This window comes from Apis laboriosa, unplaced genomic scaffold, assembly GCF_014066325.1.
Source record: "Apis laboriosa isolate Shangri-la unplaced genomic scaffold, ASM1406632v1 scaffold26_cov146, whole genome shotgun sequence".
In the NCBI taxonomy this organism is placed as follows: Eukaryota; Metazoa; Arthropoda; class Insecta; order Hymenoptera; family Apidae; genus Apis; species Apis laboriosa.
Window position 1 is genome coordinate 640,778 of NW_025222592.1, and position 19,771 is coordinate 660,548.

At 23.5% G+C, this 19,771-nt stretch overlaps 2 protein-coding genes across 23 annotated transcripts in view; one reads left to right on the forward strand and one right to left on the reverse strand.

The window, feature by feature from the left end:
* LOC122713965 (histone-lysine N-methyltransferase 2C-like) overlaps positions 1-4,271 on the forward strand; it is a 30,535-nt gene extending 26,264 nt beyond the window's left edge. For 13 of the 15 annotated variants that reach the window (XM_043934839.1, XM_043934846.1, XM_043934847.1 and 10 more), the window contains 7 exons: positions 39-298; positions 371-588; positions 918-1,298; positions 1,402-1,752; positions 1,864-2,829; positions 3,179-3,361; positions 3,441-4,271. In XM_043934839.1, the coding sequence (XP_043790774.1) occupies positions 39-298; positions 371-588; positions 918-1,298; positions 1,402-1,752; positions 1,864-2,829; positions 3,179-3,361; positions 3,441-3,533 (2,452 nt within the window). In that variant the 3' untranslated portion in view covers positions 3,534-4,271. The remainder of the gene's footprint in view (positions 1-38; positions 299-370; positions 589-917; positions 1,299-1,401; positions 1,753-1,863; positions 2,830-3,178; positions 3,362-3,440) is intronic. The other 2 variants (XM_043934844.1, XM_043934852.1) reach the window with 1 other exon arrangement.
* Positions 4,272-6,109: 1,838 nt separating this feature from the next.
* Positions 6,110-19,771, reverse strand: part of LOC122713772 (PH and SEC7 domain-containing protein) — a 138,045-nt gene continuing 124,383 nt past the window's right edge. For 7 of the 8 annotated variants that reach the window (XM_043934530.1, XM_043934523.1, XM_043934524.1 and 4 more), the window contains 8 exons: positions 18,345-18,574; positions 15,541-15,734; positions 14,703-14,895; positions 13,625-13,794; positions 12,776-12,992; positions 11,982-12,126; positions 11,512-11,655; positions 9,092-10,551 (listed from right to left, as the gene is read on the reverse strand). In XM_043934530.1, the coding sequence (XP_043790465.1) occupies positions 10,303-10,551; positions 11,512-11,655; positions 11,982-12,126; positions 12,776-12,992; positions 13,625-13,794; positions 14,703-14,895; positions 15,541-15,734; positions 18,345-18,574 (1,542 nt within the window). In that variant the 3' untranslated portion in view covers positions 9,092-10,302. Of the gene's footprint in view, positions 6,304-9,091; positions 10,552-11,511; positions 11,656-11,981; positions 12,127-12,775; positions 12,993-13,624; positions 13,795-14,702; positions 14,896-15,540; positions 15,735-18,344; positions 18,575-19,771 lie in introns of those variants that run through there. The other variant, XM_043934525.1, reaches the window with a different exon arrangement.

Below are 19,771 nucleotides of genomic sequence, written 5' to 3' on the forward strand. Positions count from 1 at the left end.
CTTATGTAAACTGAAAATATTTTTAATAATTTAAATAGACTTGGAAAATCACCTCCAATACCTTTAAGAGATGGCAATGTAACAGTTACATTAACATTGAATAGTCAGGCTGCAGATGACATAATGGGAGTACTTAAAGATTTGGCTAATATTTTAAATATTGCTCCTCCCACTGGTTACCAGATAGTAGAACGTACTACTACTCCCCCTAGTCAAAAATTAGGTCTTTATAGAATCAAGGGAAAAGATGGTAAAGAGGGAGGTGTGTATTTTTATCCCATAAAAATAACTAAGAAAGGTTTTTATTTATTTATTTACTTTTTTATTACAAACGAGTAAAAGATATTATAATATATATCTAAATTTTCAGCTCCAATTGATATACAAAGTATTTTAAATGGCGCCGCGAAATTCTGTCGTCATTGCGATGTTGTGATATTGAATAGCTTGATAAGAAAGAAAGTATCTGATTTACCATTTTTAAGCAAAGAAGAGGCTGAACCCGGCGATGAGTTATGTTTCTGTTCAGCAGCCTGTTACATGCAATTTGCTCTCATGCATAGAACACCTTTGAATACACAAGATAAGGTAATCATATTATATATTATGTAATAATATTATATATTATAAAATATTTAATATATAAAATATATATTTAATATATATAATATATTTGTTGAATATCTTTAGAGAATCAATTAATTATTTATTATGTTAAATAATTTAAGTTAGTGTTAGTTAAAATGAAAGCGAAACAGAATGAGATAATAGTGTGGAGATGTTATTTTCTACTCTATTTTATTTTCCTTTCATTTTATTTAATTCAAACAAATTGCTTAAATAAATAAATAAATAAGTAAATCTTAAACAATTTTGTATAATTTTATATAAACAATTTAATATATTTTTTTTATTAGGCTGCAACAATAGTAGACCACCTATGTCATAACAAGATAGATACTAAGGTATTGGATGACGATTTCAAAAAAGGGAAAAAATATGTGATCAAACAACCGATTGATCATATTGAAAGTATGGAAGTCGATCAAACAGAAAAGGAAACAGAAATTAAGATAAAAACAGAAAAAGAAGAACATGATATTTTTGAGGCAAAGGAAGAAATCACAGAAGAAAAACGGGCAAAAAAACATTCAGTCACAGAAGAATCTCTAACTGAATTGACTGAACCACAACCACCTGCGAAAGTATGGAGAGGTTTACGATATAAGACGTGGTCTGTTGGCTTAATGCAACCTACAACAAAATACAAAAAACCAACAGACAAAGAAATCACGGAGGTATGAATAAAAATACTTTTAAAAATAACATTTAAATATATATAATATTTAAATAAGATTTATAATATAAAAGAAAAAATATATTTATAAAATTTTTTTATAGATGCTTTTCCGTATGGGAGTAACCGTAATACCTGCTAAGGCGGAAGATAGTCGACGATGCATGTTTTGTCACAGTCAAGGTGATGGTACAGCCGATGGTCCTGCTAGATTACTTAATTTTGACGTTGACAAATGGGTGCATTTAAATTGTGCTCTTTGGTCGGAAAATGTATATGAAACTGTAAATGGTGCCTTGATGAATCTCGATACTGCTTTGCAACATAGTCTTGTATTAAATTGTATTGTTTGCGAGAAACCAGGAGCTACTGTAAAATGTTTTAAAATGCGCTGTACTAATGTATACCATCTTGGCTGCGCTGTTAAAGATGGCTGTGTTTTTTATAAAAATAAGGTAAAGATCATCATATATTAAATACCAATATTATATTATATATTAAATACCAAATTCAAAGAATTTAATATTTAATACATTTATTATAATAAATGTATTATTTTATTTTAGAGTACCTATTGTTCTCAACATGTACAAAAAAACGAAAAAGATAACGAACTAACTACACTTTCCGTCTATAGAAGAGTGTATGTCAATCGTGACGAGAATAGACAAGTTGCAGCTGTGATGCATCATTCGGAACATAATCATCTGCTTAGAGTCGGAAGTCTGATATTTTTAAGTGTCGGACAACTGCTCCCACACCAGCTCGCCAATTTCCACACACCAAATTATATATATCCAGTTGGATACAAAATTGTCAGATTTTATTGGAGTATGAGACGGCCAAATAAACGCTGCCGATATGTGTGTTCTATCCATGACGTTTCTGGTCGACCCGAATTTCGTGTTCTAGTACAAGAACCTTTACAAGAAGACGTTGAATTGCGTGACGCCACTCCTCGTGCTGTCTGGAGCAGAATCCTTGAACCTCTTGCCGAGTTACGAAGATCGACGCATAGTGTCCAGCTATTTCCGCGTTATGTTTCTGGCGAAGATTTATTTGGACTTACTGAACCAGCGGTCGTTCGTGTTCTCGAAAGTCTTCCAGGCATTGAAACTTTAACCGATTACAGATTTAAATACGGCCGAAATCCCTTATTAGAATTACCGTTAGCGATCAATCCTACTGGCAGCGCGAGAACGGAAGCTCGTTTACGAAATCAACTTCCTTGGAAAAGGCCACACACACAGCGCACAGGTTCTTCAGCTCGAGCAGCCTTCGTTCCAACTGCAACTGTTGCTGGAGAAGTGGCATGTCCTTATTCGAAACAATTTGTTCATTCTAAAAGTTCTCAGTACAAAAAAATGAAGCAAGAGTGGCGGAACAATGTATATTTAGCACGTTCTAAAATCCAAGGTTTAGGATTGTATGCTGCACGTGATTTGGAGAAACATACAATGGTCATTGAATACATTGGAGAAATTATTCGTACTGAATTGGCCGAGACGAGAGAAAAGCAATATGAAGCAAGGGTATGTTTCTATTTGATTTATTATTATATTATCTTACTGTATATTATCTTATCTACAAATTTATGTTACGTTAAAAAACAATATTATAAATAATTTAGTATATAATAATAAAATAGCAATTTATAGTTTATTATATAATTTATAGTTTAAGATATCTTTAATAATTTTATTGTTTTTTTCAATATATATTATATATTGTATTTTTCTATTATATGTATATTCAATTTTGTATTCAATATGTATTATACGTAATATTAAGATAAATAATAATAATTTATTTGTTTATGATATTACAATCGTAATTTAATCTTAATAATAGAAATAAATTTTAGAAACATATTTATTACAGAATCGTGGTATTTATATGTTTCGTTTGGATGAAGAAAGAGTGGTCGATGCAACATTGTGTGGAGGTCTCGCAAGATATATCAATCACTCTTGTAACCCGAATTGTGTCGCTGAAATTGTTGAGGTCGAACGTGATCTTAGAATTATAATCTTTGCAAAACGAAGAATCTCACGTGGCGAGGAGGTACATCTTTTTTTTATTTAACAAATTATTTGTATATAATTGATGTTAAACAAAGAATTCATATTATTGTTTTTTGCAGCTGGCATATGATTACAAATTCGATATTGAAGATGACCAGCACAAGATAGCATGCGCATGTGGCGCGCCTAACTGCCGCAAGTGGATGAACTAAAGCTCGATCCACCGTTGTTATTGTTACTACGTTATTGGGTAGGTTTTACATGAAGAAAAAATTATATATATATATATATATATATACATATAAAAATATATATATATAATAGACACATTATTTAATTTGTAAAGTGCCATTGCAGTTTGACTAATTGATTCATAGTGAAGTTGGTGCTATGCCATCACAACATTCCTCCAAAGTTGTACAATATTAGTTTTACTTTACAAAACATAGAAAAACATTGATCGCTTGTATATTACGGACATTCTTTAAAAACACGACACACATTGCGAAAAAAAAAATTTTATGAGTCGTGTGTATGTATACAGGAAATTTGTATCTTTGTATGTTGAATAGAGTCAACATTTAGTTGACCAATATTGTAATATAAATCGTTTATTAATTATTATTGCATATACATTGCACTGTATCTGTACATAAGTAGAGATCCATGTTATTTTGAATCACCAGATGAATTATGTAAAGTAACAGTATCTAATTTAGAATTATATACAATTATAACTATTTCATTATATGATAATAAATCCGTACAAAATCTACTGATCTATTTCGTTTTTGTAAATACCTTTTTTTGTGAATTTCGATTTATTAGTGTTTAATAGGTAAATTGTATTCATTATTCAATTTCAAATCTTTTATCGTGATAAATATCAACTTTAAATTCTCAGATTATTTATGCTTTTAAATTCAGCAAAAATTTCAAAGAAAAAATATTCTTCCATTGTCAAATAATTTTTTTTGTATAATTTATACATAAATTACAAATTTATGTATACAAATAATGTATATATTATATTTTTATTAAAACTATAAAGATTTTAAAATACTTAACATTAATATAATGCAATCATATAATGTAAAATAGATAAATTTATTCTTTACATTACATATTCATATATATCTATAAATCAAATTTTTAAGATACAATTTTGTACTGTAATATTTCTGATATTGACTTTAATATTTTATTTATCACGTAACAAAAGAAATATTTAAGAAATTGTATATTGCATTTAGTTTGTTTAATTTGTAACAGAAAGAGGTATAAGGAGAATATAATTTAAGGTGAAAAAAAGAACACAAAACGAGAACGGATCATGTTTACAATTTTATTTTCGTAATTGTAAAATAATATTTACAAAGCAATATATATTTCATGTACACAAAGTACATAGTCGTTTTTCAAGTTTCGATTAGTGTATAAGAAAGAAATACAACAAAACTAAAATAATATGTACAATGAATATTTAACTGTAAAAATGTATCACGATTACAAAACAAATATGTCTGATGAAATCTTTGAAACACTTATTAATTATGTAATTAAATAAGAAAAAAGGAAGCAAAAAAGAGTAAAAAACTGGAAAAAATTTCAATAAGCTTTTTGTATTTGTAAATGAAATACGCAAGCATTTGTATGAATGATTTTGAAATAAATCAGAAAAAGAGCAATATGATAAACAGTATGCAAAAATATGCAATAATATACAAAAAAGCGAATAAAAATGTAATCGATGAAAATATATAAGAAAGTAAATGCGAAAAAAAAAAATACATTGTAAGAAAAATGTATTTTTTAAATGCGATTCTTTGGCATTTATGCACGATACAATTATCAGGCGGTCTAAACGTTACAATACACAGTGTGATCTATGTACAATTTAAAAACTATCATCTTAAGCGTAAAAGTAAGTATGAAGACAAGGTATGACGCTTACAAAAAATTTGTGTATACTTTTATCGACGATTCAAATAGCAATATTGCATTTGTAAAATTTGCTATATATAAAAACCAGCTTCCCGCAGATTTTGTAAATTCATACTCAATTGGTATATACTGCGCGGTTAAACATATATTCTTATTGTATATTGTATATTCTTTCTGATGCGATGATTCATCTAGCGAGGATTTTTTAAATATTTTATGTAACAAAAAAAGAAATAATGAGAAAAAAAAAAGAAAAAGCTTTAATACGTTGAGCGATATTTTTTGTTTTTAATATATAATACAATTATAATGGCATCCATGCAACTTGTCCTCAACTTCATGTATTATTAAATTTTATAGTTGATAGTGTATTTACGTAAAAATATTTTATTCAATAATTCCTCAACGTAATGCTTAAGTTTCTTTAATAGATATAACAAATGATTTTCAAGAATAGTTTATCATTTAGATACTTTTTTCATATCTTTTCTTCTCAAATTTTATCTTTTTCAGAGATCAATTAGAAAATCTTCGTTAGGTAAGACTTAATCGGTGACATTAGTACCAGTTTGTAATTAAATCTTGAGGCATGTCTTAATTTTAAAAATTAAGTTGTAATAAACTTGTTTGCTGATAATCTGACAATATGACTTTGTTTCTTTAAAAAACTTAATTCAAATTAAATGTTTTATTCAACTTAATTAAAATAAAAGTATTCTATTATGAAAATTTAAATCTTTAATAAATTCTATAATAATGAAAAATAATATTGCAAAATTTTTTAATTCTTTAATTTTTACAATATTTTTCAATATTATGTTAATTTACATCTGACATTTTAACAATTCTTTTAATATTTTTTCTCTTAGTAAAAGAAAATATTTAGTAATATTTAATAAGGTAATAGATAGGAACAAATATGTTCTACCTTTGATAAGTTTTTATTTAAAAAAAAGAATAAATACGTTACTTCAGTGCATGTTGAAATAATTTTGATGATGGTCTGCTTTCTTCATTTATGATGATACTGGCTCAATCCTGTTGCATGCAATAAATTAATAAAATCATTAAATGAATATCAATTAATATATACAATAAAAGTAAAATTCAAACAAATATATTTAAATTAATGATAAGAATATAATAAAATTAATGATAAAGATGAAGAAAAAATAATTATTATTAAGAATTCATTTTTGCATATTAATATTTATAACTAAATTTAAAATCTATACTTAATATCCATAAAGATCCATAACGATTTATTTTTAGATTTGTTTTACAAAATTTAAGTTAAAATCATTTATTATAATTTGTTAAATTAATAAAAGAATCATAATATATAAAGTTCTTATTTTAATTATAATAATTATTGGCAGAAATTTTTAACTTCAGAATGTTTTCTTAAAAAATTTTGAAATTAATCCATTTTTATCTTATATATTTAATATTAAATTTTGAATTTTTGAAAATATCACATATAAAAAATTAAATATTATTTTTAATAAAATTATTTTATCAATATATATTTTATAATGTTCACATATAAGAAATTTTATTGATATGCTAATAATATAATTTTAAATATATGAAATTCAAATACATAAAAAAAATCAAAGAAAATAAAATAAATTGTATAGGATTTATAGATCATACAATTATTAAGAACAATATTAATTTTTTTGTGTAATATTGTTCACAATAATGTCATAACTATACATTATGATAATATTAATAATACATGCAGTTATTTTTTTACAAATATTATAAAAGATAAAATATAATATAAACATAATATATTAATTCTTAAAAATACAATTAATATTGTGTATAGTGTATATTGAAAATACTACGCATGCATAATAAAAATAGGCATTGTACAATATTAATAAGATGCATTCTAAAATGTGAGTACATATATTATATTAATACCTGCTAGTATTTAAAATTCAGGGATTTATATATAAAATTTGCAAACATAATTTGGAGACTGTTATATAATTTGAAGACTGTTTATCTTTATTGCCATTAGCTTTATATAGTTTATAATAATCATTATATTATCCACATATAATACAGTTTTATTTACAAGGAATCTAGTGTACACTATGATTAGATGTAGTGAACAACTTTTTGAGAATAATATAAATGAATGATGTTTAATAAATAGTAAACGGATAATCAAAGCGACTATCTATAATCAAAATACAAAAATAACGAAATAGAGTTTACTCATTTATACTTAAAAATTAATGTATTCATAAATACTGAGCAGCAACATGATTTACAGGAACCATATCTAAAAATGCTAATTCGACTAGTCAATGAACAGATTTATTTTGATAATCCTCTAAAAAAAATTTTATTAGAATGTTTGCAATTTATAATATAAATATTATGCTAAAAAACTAAATTTCATTCAATATAATTCAAAATCATGTATTTTGATTTCTTTTTTTTTTTTTTTCTAATTGAAAAATATGAAATTAATAGGTTCTAATACTGCTTTTCCAAGAGTATAGAATATCGCTTGATTAAATTCAGACTATTAGCATAAAATAATTACGTAACACTTGTATGTGCTTTTTAATCGATAACGAAGTTTTTTCTTTTATATTATTATATTTAATAATTATTATTACAACATATTTACAATGTATAAACAGTTCAAAACAATTTTAATTTTTCAAATATATTGGTATATCAAAGGTTAAAGATTTGCTACAGAACATATAAATTTTTATTTTGTACATTTTAATAAATGTTATTTCTTAAAAAACAATTATATTTGAAAAAACATCCAATCTGTTACGTAATACATTCTATGCGAAAAAAACTGTATACATATATATGCATATAATATATACATGTATATATATATATATATATATATATATATATATATATNATATATATATATATATATATACGTTCCTGGAGAGTTTACCTTAAAAAGGCTATATAATAATTTCGATAATTTGCTACTTGTTATGCATCTAAACGTAAAATCGGAATAGATTAGAATAAGATGAGGCCTTACGGTCTTTATTTGCGTTATTTTCAATTAATATCGAGAAACGAAAGATTCGATTTCTCTTATGATTTTTTTTTCTCTTCTTTTTTTTCATTTTTATCATCATCGTTGTTAATTAAACTATCGTAATGATCTAGTTTCTTTATCAACCAATTTACTAAAATTCGTCAAAAACAATAATGCGATCACAGAAAAAACATATATCGATCACCCGCACAAATCAATCGTACAAAACACAAAAAAATTTGGATATGCGGATGAAATGGAATAATACAGAGATACGAATTCGTGATAAATATATCAAATATAAAAATATATCATACATTTACGAATGTAAAATGGCTGATATACAATTTCATCATAACTGAACATAAGTTTTTGAATTGGAATTGCGCGCCTAATTGATTTTTTTTATCCAGTCTTAAATTTTATAATACCTTATCATATTTTAAATTCTTTTCCAATGTATAATTATCTTCATTATAATCAACAAAGTAAAAACTGATATCATGGCAAAAAACGCCATTCTTATAATTTTTCTTTAACTTTTATTTATTTTTATTTTTTTCGTTCTCAATTTATTTCAATTAGAAAATAAATATATCTATTTAAACTTTAAATAAATAATCAACAATATGCAAAATATCTTAGAATTTTGCGAAATATCAATTTTTTTCTAATATATATTAATAATCTATATATAAAAATTATGTTTTCATATATTTCTTCAACTAATAATAAGAAGATTGATACAATAAATAAAAAACAATGGAAGTGATTGATCATGGAAATATATCGATAACAGTCTGTTGTTACATTCTATTCTAGAATAACCACACAAAATCAAAAAAAAAAAAAATATAAGAGAGAAAAAAAAAGGAAATGCATTCAAATAACAGTTTTGAAACTTTTTCAATACTGCAAAAAAAGCGGATATATTACTTTGCATTACCAATTACCACTAAATACCCGATATAACTAAATAGTTAAATATTTATTATAAAATGGTTAGCAGCGAACTGAAAGCGGAAAGCATGAGAAGATGCTTATGTAAGATATTTTTCTTTTTTTTTATACGAAGACAGACACAGTTTAGTATAGCAACAAAGTATCGTACAATTTATTTATTTCGGTGAGATGATTTTACAATTTCGTTTTAAAGTCATTTCTATACAATATATATTATTAATACAGAAAAATTTGATCAAATTTTACAATACATTTAAAAATTATTATATGCTCATTGTCTTTTATACAATAGATACTTAATTTGAAATTAATGGTCACAATATGTCTATTTTTTTCTTTACGATATAGTAAATGATATCATTCAACATTCGAACACCATATGTTTGTTTCTATCCTTTATATTCGTTGAAATATTGTTCTATACATAACTGGTCTTATCTTCAGTCAAGGCACGAATTTTGAATCGGGCCTTGCCAAATTTTTGTCAACGCGTTTACAATCTACTCGGGTATAATTAGTGAACCATTTACACTATATTATTGAGTTAGGTGCGAACCCTGACCCAGTCACCAATTTGACGGTATCGAATGAACGCTTAGAACAGCAGCTTTATATGCTCAATTATATGCAAACTATTGATAATTGATAAATATGGCACTTGAGTAATGATAAATTAATTCAAATATTTTATTTAAAAAAGTAAAATAATATTAAAATAATATTAATAATATTAAGAATTAAATAATAAAAAAGTAGTTTAACAAAGAAAATTAAAATCGCTGCTGTAATTAGAGCACCTTACGAATGCTAGCACTATCGGTATTTTTTTTAATGGTCGCTGATAAATTTACGATTAAATATAGTAAAAGAGAATGGTGAGTACATGATACGATAAAGTACAGTACTTAACAAGTGATGCGTCGGATACATCGTTATTTTTTCATTAATATTCTTTTCTAAATTTCAGTTGTTCCTATTGCCTGCATATGCAGGTCAGATTAGACCACACATGCTGAAAAGACACCCATCACACGTCAACCAATGTCCCCGCCGTAGTCCTGACCATTTAGCAGATTACGGTTGTAAATGGCAGCCCTGTAACTGTACCTATTTATAGCTGGTCGATCAGGAACAGGTGGTGGTACCAATGCAACATCCGAATTCAACAAAGTTCCGCTTCCCTCATCTACCTCGCCAATACTGCTCTCAACTAACGATGGTTCCACTTCCGTAAAAGCCAATCTGGATCGTAATAGGTATGCATATGTTTTATACCTCTTAAGCTGAAATGATAAAGTGACAAAATTTATTTATTAATTTTGAATTATATAAAATAGATTATAAAAATTAAAGAAATTTTGTTATAGAACTCAATTTATTCGAATTCTATTTATAAAAATAAAATTTTAAATAGCACATTATTAATTCAATAATTTAATAATTATAAAAAGAAATTCCAAGAATTTATTTTTATTCCAATATTTTTTATTTTCATATACAATAGATGTTACAATTTTATAAAATTTGAAATATTTAAATTATTATTGAAATTAAATGAATCAATTATTATTATAATGAATTGATGAAATTATATAAATTATTATTTTTCTTATTGAATTTAGATAAAAAAAAATCTAAATATTTTATTTAATATGATTAAATTTTAGAACGGAAAATTCTAAACATTTTTTATTGAACTTCAAATAGAAATAATATTATTTACTGCATTAAAGAATTATATTACTGGAATAATTAAACAATGTGGATAATATAAAAGGAAATTAACTATATTTTAATTTAAAAATGATATAAATAGATTTGTTTTTTAATCAATAGTGAATAGATGTTTACTGGAAATAAAAAGACAATATGAGAAAAAAATATAAGAACTGCACTTTGATATTAAACTTATATAAATGGTTATGAATGGAAAACCATAAAATATACCATAGTGAAAGTATCACGTTCTTCTACTCTTTGCAAATTTTGTTTTTCTCATTGAATGTTAAGTAACTTGCTCCGATTCGATAAAACATGAGATCCATAGAGTATAGGAAATGCAAAACAATTTTATTGCATAATAAGAATTTACTTCTACATCTCACTTACTGAAACATCAAATTAATTAAACTATAATCACAGATTTCTTTTAAATAATATTATAAATTCCAATTTTCTTTTTTTTCTTTTCTTTTAAATACATACATATAAAATAATATTTATTATTTATTATTATATATTACCTCATGATGTAAATAAGCATCTTTTTCCTTATAATTCTGTACAGTAAGAGCTTTAGCTCCTCTCTCAGGCGGATGTCGTCTGTGCTCTTCCAATTCAGCTTCCAATTTGCTCACTCTCTCCTCATGGTCCCGTAATTGTTCTCTCTGATAACATGTCAAAAAAATCCAACAAATTATCATTATTACGCAATCTTCTTGAGAAGAAAAAAAAATCAACGAAACAAAATCTATCTTTCTACTTTGTTCATTTAAATTGGTATATTTTAATACGTTTGTACACTACATTCCGACGGTTCTAATTCTGGTGTCCGTATCTCGAATACGAGAACTTAGAGAACGGAGTTCGCTTCGGGAATAGTGGAGGAAGGCTTGCAAATAAAGAAACAATGAAGACAGATTATATTCGTTTGCGTGACCGAGCAGAAGAAACCACTTTTTTTAATCTTTTTTATCTTGTGAACATTACTTACAGGAGATAATTTCGTGTGGCTGCACGGAAGCAGAGGTCGTTGAAACTTTCGCTGTGAACCAACAGCGCCTGCTAATGGTTGACAAGAAAAACTGGCACACACGAAATTAATCGTGTCAATCCACGATTGCAATTCTTTGGAATCACTGAAAATTCATCTTATAATTTTAATCACTTATAATGAACAAAATTATACAATTAATAAAAAAATAAATGATATATTAAAAATATAATAACATTATAAAATATATATGCGATATATTTAAATTCAGAATCAATCTAATTTATTATCTCTAAGTTATTAAATGTAACTTTAATACATTCTAAAAAATTAAAATATTTAAATAAAAAAAAATTGAATTGCATTGAATTTCTGATATTTTAATAATATATATAATATATTAATAATTATATAATATATTAATATAATAATTTTCTTTTTATATTTATATGTTTTATGAACAATATTTTATATTAATTAATTTATTATTAATTTAATTTTATATATAATTTTATTTAATATAAAAAGTGAAACTTTGTTTTAATCATAATAAAAAATGCAAGTCATTATATACATAAACTTGAATATCACATTCATTAATGCCACTACTTTTAATTTAAACTCTTTAATTCTTGGTATATTTTTTTTTTTCATTTAATATAATATATATTATAATTAATAATGTAATATAAAAAATAATAACATAATAATAATATTGTAACTACTATAATATTATATTTTACACAATTTTAAAAAAACCAATGATTAATAAAAAATATTTTTATTATAATTACCTTGTTTGGAAAAGATACTCTGCTTGATCAGCAGTCTGTAACCTAAACACATGTTCCTTCTTCGTATAGTCAGATGCTTTAGTAGCTAACGCATGATGAATGCGTATCGCGTTATGCAAACTATCATTACGGAAGCCATGTTCGTCTTTATGCAAGTATAATACAAGTTCCCTCAATGTACAATAATACATCTTCCAACCACGTTTCCCAAATGGTGCTGAAAAGATTTAAAAATATTGATATTTTATTATAATATAATATATTACACATATTGTTAATTAAATATATTATTATTGATAAAATATTTCTAAACAAGTTTATATTTAGAAATATATTATGATTATTAATATTAATTTTGAAAATAAAATTTTATAATTTATCTAAAAGAATTATAAAATAAAATTTATAATCAACTAATAATTGAGGAAAAAATACTAATCAAATAAAATTGAATTCAATGTATTAGATAACTAAAATTAATTTTGAATTGATTAAATGTTTTATATGGAATTCATTTTTAATTATTTAATTATAATTTTAATGAATTAATTAATACTTATTTTTATTTATTTGATATAATAAATCCATTTATATATATACTTTTTTCAAAATAATTTGATGCTGTTTTATCATTATAATCTCTACATAATATTAATAATTATTGATAAAATTGTCATAAAACAGAAAAGTATTTGAATTTAAAATTACTTATTAGAAACAAATAAATCTAAAAACACCAAATTAATTATAGTTTAAATAATTGTAATAATCGTAATAATGTAAGTAACAATTGTAAATAATTGTAATCTATATGTAAATTAAATATCAATAGAATCATAAAATATATACTTTTCTTTCCATTGGAATCGAAGCAACATTTCCGCATAACATATCCCTTTTTGAACTCCGTAGCACCTGTAACATTTGGCACATCAAGAAATGGATTTCCGGTACCCGATATTGCTGGACCGTCACCCTGTTGGATTGCCTGATTCGCAGTTTCATCCCCTTCCTCATCTCTAAACAATAAAAAATTTTCATATCCATAAACAATTTACGAATATAATTCAATTATTTATAATATTTTCATCATAATTATAATTCATATAATTAAAAATATATAAATTTTTTGTCTTTTTATTCTTCATTTTTTAAGTATTATCAGTTCTATCAATTAAAATTATGAAAATATAATCTTTGTTTGTACATTGTTTAAATTTAGAATTTTATTTAAATATTTAAAAATATTAAAAATAAAAATTAGAATTATATAAATTATAAATTACATACTTAAAATTCAAAATAAAAATTACAAAGATGTGTAAGATGCACGCACGCGCGCACTACCTACTTCCTCCCACATACACAAAACAAATATCAACAAACAAATCACAACAAAAATCACAACAAAAAATAACACAATATTTCATAATTTAATTAAATGTAAGTAATTTTTCTGCAATATATAATAATAAGAAATAAATATTCATATCAATTGCATAATACGTACAATAAATATTGTAATGAATAAAATTTCAATCTATTAAATAAAAATAAATTCTACAATATTTTTTCACTATTCTCAAAAATTAATAAAAATAGTTTTTTCTTATAAATTTTTCAATTTTTTAAAATGTATTATGGGTTAAAAGTTTCAATCATTCAACTTGAAATCATTTTTTCAATTATAATTATAATATCAAATTTTTTTATTAATTTGAAATGAATGCCATAAATATTATGAACAATTTTATTTGTTTTTACGAATTTCCTAAATTAGCAAAATTCTAATCCTTTTTGTTTTAAATTTTTTGATTCTATAGAACATATTAATGAACATGTTCATATTAAATGTTTTGCTAAAAAGTATTATACAGAAATTCGCAAAAAAATGATGCAAAAATTTAAAAAATGCAATCAAACTCACAAGGCCCATTCCAAGGGGAACGATTTAATAGCATTATAGAGCTGTTTTAGCACCTCTCTAGGGAAGTTATCGCCATCGTTCAGTTCCGAGAGGTTTTCGATAAATTCGTTACACGACATCTTTCTACCAATATTTTGACCATGGAGATCGGTATTGAGCAGCATTATAGCACAAGTTAAAGTATGAACAGCATCTGAAATAAATACAATAAACAACGAGTATAATATTAGACCATTAGTAGAAATATGTCATAATTATAATATCATTGTATGATAATAATGAATTCATTGTGGTAAAATTAGTATGTTTAATAAAATATATTTGCATATTAATTACTTTTAAAATAGTTTTCTTCGAAATCATGTTAAATTATTCATTCTTGAAAACAATTTTAAAAATGATTTTATGGAATAGTTTTCATAGTAATCTTTATTTACGTTATTTTTAATACCGTTAATATCAAAATGTCTTATTTTTCTAAATAAAAAAAATCATTATGTGTTATATCTTGTGAATAAAAAAATCATTCTAATTCTATTTCTTTTACTAGCTAAAAATTATAATTCTTTAAAAAAAATTTTAATGATGTTAAGAATAACAAAATAATGATTTTGAAGACCATTGTATAAAACTATTTTTAAAATTGTAAAATTGCAGTAACCGAAATGCTTGGCATTGCATATGTATGATACATATACATATACATAGCTTCTCAAAGGAAAGTAACCATAGTAATGCTAATGCATTTCTCATATATATGGTTTATTTAATAAGTTTGCTAATTTTATTATCAGATCTCATATATATAATTAGATATATTCATAAGGAATATATTTACCCTGAGAATTGAAAGCGCCCGGATTACAATCGAGAAATCTCTTGGAGAAATGTACAAGAACCCTCTCCCTTTCCTGGGTCTCCCCGGTCAAAGAGAACTGGGCAAGGAACTTTCTAAGAGCCACGTCCAGCGTGTCTCGATCGAAGTTGAAGTATCTCAAATATTCTTCGGCTACCGCTCTACTAAAATCGTTGCTGAAACCCAAATGGGATATCCATCATGTTAAACATGTCTCAACCAGTGAGATGCGAATTTCAAACATGATGAAGTAAATTTTGGAATCTAAGAATCTCTTCTATTGCATCATAATATGAAATTTGAAAAGGATGCATATACGAAATTGATACTGGGATATTATAAAAGATTCTTTACGAATATATTATAGTAAAAAAAATTTAAACTAATAACTGATAAAACTGATAAAAACATGATTTTAATTAAGATAGTTTTGACATCATAATACAAATAATATAATATGACTAGGAAGTAATGAAATAATATTTCACTATTATTATTATAATATGCTATTTACATTATGCGAGGAATGTATTTTCGTGGATTATTTCTGAAAAATCGATAAAGATCAAAACAAACGCAAAGGCTAATGTATAAAAATATCGATTTCTATTAATTATAATTTATTTATTAATAATAAGTTATTAGGGCTTATTTATTTAAATAATTCATTATCAATTTAATTCATTACATGAAGAAATAAAATAAAGCAATAGTATAATGGAGAAAAACTATTTTATTATTATTATATTTTATTATTTTATTATATATATTTTATTATATATATATTTCTAAATTTCTATTTTTATTTCAAAGTAATTTTATTTTATTTCTATCTTATTTTATCTAACGTGAATTTATTGCTTATAACTTATATAAATAAACCTTAACTAAAATTTTAATATATTAACTTTTGTATTTGTTTTAATCTCTAAAATTAATTTTCCAAAGATATTTTATTAATATATTAATATAGTCTTCTATTAATATAGAGGAATATATTTTGTATATATATATATCTAAAAATCTTTAAATATTTACTATATTTGAAAAATTAATAAAAATTAAAAAAATCATTATTATATATAAATTTTATATATCATACTATAAAGAGATTAATGTATTATAATATATATTTTATTTAAAATGCATTTCTTGATACTGAAGTTTTATTAACTTTTTTTATAAACTTTTGAACAAAAGTAAAAATATAAATATAAATTGATCAATTAAAAACGAAGTTTTTAATATGCTTGACTAAGCATATAAATGATGATACATTAGTTTTCATTGTTTTCTAATATCATATGTTTTTAGTTAATTGTAAGATATGTTTTATTTACTTTTTCTCATACAATATAAATTTAATTAGCTTGATTATAAAAGTTTTATTCTATATTAAAGTATTATATTCTATATTAATTAATTGAAAATTGCAAATATTTTACAACTTTTTCTATCATTTATTTCATTTCTTGATCTTAATTTTCCGGAGAAACTTCATTTTCATTCAATCAAACTAAAAAATCCTATGAATTTAAGAGATGAATTAAGAAATCGTCACAGTTATTTGCAATATATATAAAATTACAATTATTTTATTTTTCCTCCATCTCTTTTTTTTTCAATCTAACTCTTCAGAGAAAGTTTTACTTTTGTCAGTTAAGTTATAGATTCTATAAATTATAGAGTTACGCAGTATTTGCAATTACTTTTATGCAGAGAAAGTATTACATAACTTTTCAATGCTTTTTGCAATGCTAATTTTTAATAAATGAAAAGGTACATGAAACATTGAAAAGATACAAAAATATCTTATTATAAAAGAAAAAATTAATAGACATTCTAGTTATAAATTATTTTTTTAAAATTAGACAAAAAATATAAAATAATTAAATAATTTTATCTTTATCGAAATATAAAAAATATAAATATATAATAAATAGTAATATATAAAGTGCTAAAAAACAATAATTAATTAAAAATTAATAAAAGATTTTCTTTTGTGTTAAAATATTAATTTCTATATTATAAAAAATTAAGAATAGATAAGTAAAATAATAAAAAAATTTTTTTAATTAATAATTTTTACTTTTTAATAATTTATTTAAAAAAAATGAACATAAAAGAATAATAGAATGAACATAAAAGAATAAAGGAATCATTTTAATTGCAATTAAATCTTACAAAATACAAAATAATACAAAAAGAAAAGTTACAAAATATCTTCAAATTATTCAAAAATTTTCAAATCGTTATTAAATCTTCATCAAAAAGATAAAAATCAAAAAATTTATTCTATACGTAATATTTAAATAATTGATACGAATATGAAATTATTTAAACACATAAAAATATACAATTAAACAAATATTATTATACGTTAAGATATTTAGAGACGTCAGATTTTTTGAAGCCATCTAAGGAATATATTCTTACTGACAAAGATAATCATAATTAAACAAATATTATTATATATTAAGATATTTAAAGACGTCAGACTTTTTGAAACCGTTTAAGAAATATAATCTTTGGCCAGTTAAATGACTCATCCATTGAACAAATCTAACCTAATCATTTAAACTGGTAAAAATCACAATTAAACAAATACTATTATATATTTTTTTTACTAAGATTTGCTATTTAAAAACATCAGACTTTTTGAAATTATCTAAGGAATATAGTTGGCTAGTTGAACGGCTGACAAGTCTATCGAATGGAATCTAATCTGATTTAACCTAATTATCTAAATTGGTAAAAATAATCTTAATTAAATAAATATTACTTACTTTTTGCTAAGATGTCTAGAGACGTCAGATTTTTTGAAGCCGTCTAAGGAGTATAGTCTTTTGGCTAATCGAACGGCTGATGGCAGGTCCACTGCTTTTGGACTATAATGGAAGCTGTGTAGACTTTCGATATCGCTTTCTTCATCTGCAGATTGTGGTGGCGACGCATGCTTATCTTCGTAATTTCCAATATTTAAAGCTTCATTCTCATCTTCGCTCTCTTTCAACTCCTAGAATTTAAAATACATACAATACGAATAAAATATAGAGGAAGAAGAATATTCTATTTTTTCTAAAGTATATTATAACATTGATTTAACTATCAAATTTTGATATCATGATTAAATTCTATCTGAAATTCCATTTCTCAAAAGTAATTTATCTATCTAAAATTTCAATGAAAATTTCCTTTAAGATTTCCATACACGAATAACGAATGAAATGAAATTTTATTAATTCAAATTCATTATATATTTCAACATTTAGATTAAAATTTATTAAAAATTAAAAATGAATAGATGAATGTTAGATTCACAAAATTCAAAATAATTTATGAGATTTCAAAATTCTCGAAATTGGAAACTTGCTAATTTTTTCCCTTCTTTTTCTAAAAAATATCTATTTTATTGAGAAACTGAAGATTTTAATAATTTTTTTTTTTTCAGAAAATTAAATTATTGATTTGAAAAATTGAAATTTTTGGAACTTTAAAGAATTTCTCATATCCTATTTTTATTAATTCCTAAAGATAAGGAAAGATATTAAGATAACTAACTAGTTTTAAAAAAATAACTATGCATTGGAAAGGAATCACAATATTCTATCTATTTATAACTGAAATAAATATCATTAACTTGAAAAATTTAATGATTCGAGCATTTATTATATATTATTTATATATTATTGTTATATACAATGATTCACGAAAATATTTCAATACTTTTTAATAATATATTAATGAACAATTTTTATTTTCAATAAAAGTTCGTAAGTATATAGAACACAATGAAGATAATAAGAAATCAAAATTGGAATGCATTTTCGTTTTTTTAAATATAATTTTATATGGTACAATAGAAATGTTTAGAATTTAGTTCTATCACTTTTTATAAAAAAATTTTAAGAAAATTGTATTCAAAACATGAAAATATAGTTAAATTTTGAGGATTAATTTCATTTCGTCGAAGATTTTTCATCAACAAAAAAAATTAATTTAACTTATTATGCTCTACATACATATAATCTTTAATTAAAATTAAAATTTTCGGGCTACTGTCATTTTTCGTAAACAAATTTATTATATTAATTATATTAATATATATTAATATATTATTAATATATATTATATTTATATAATATTATATTATATATAATATTATATTATATATATATGTATGTAATATATATATATATATATTATTAATATA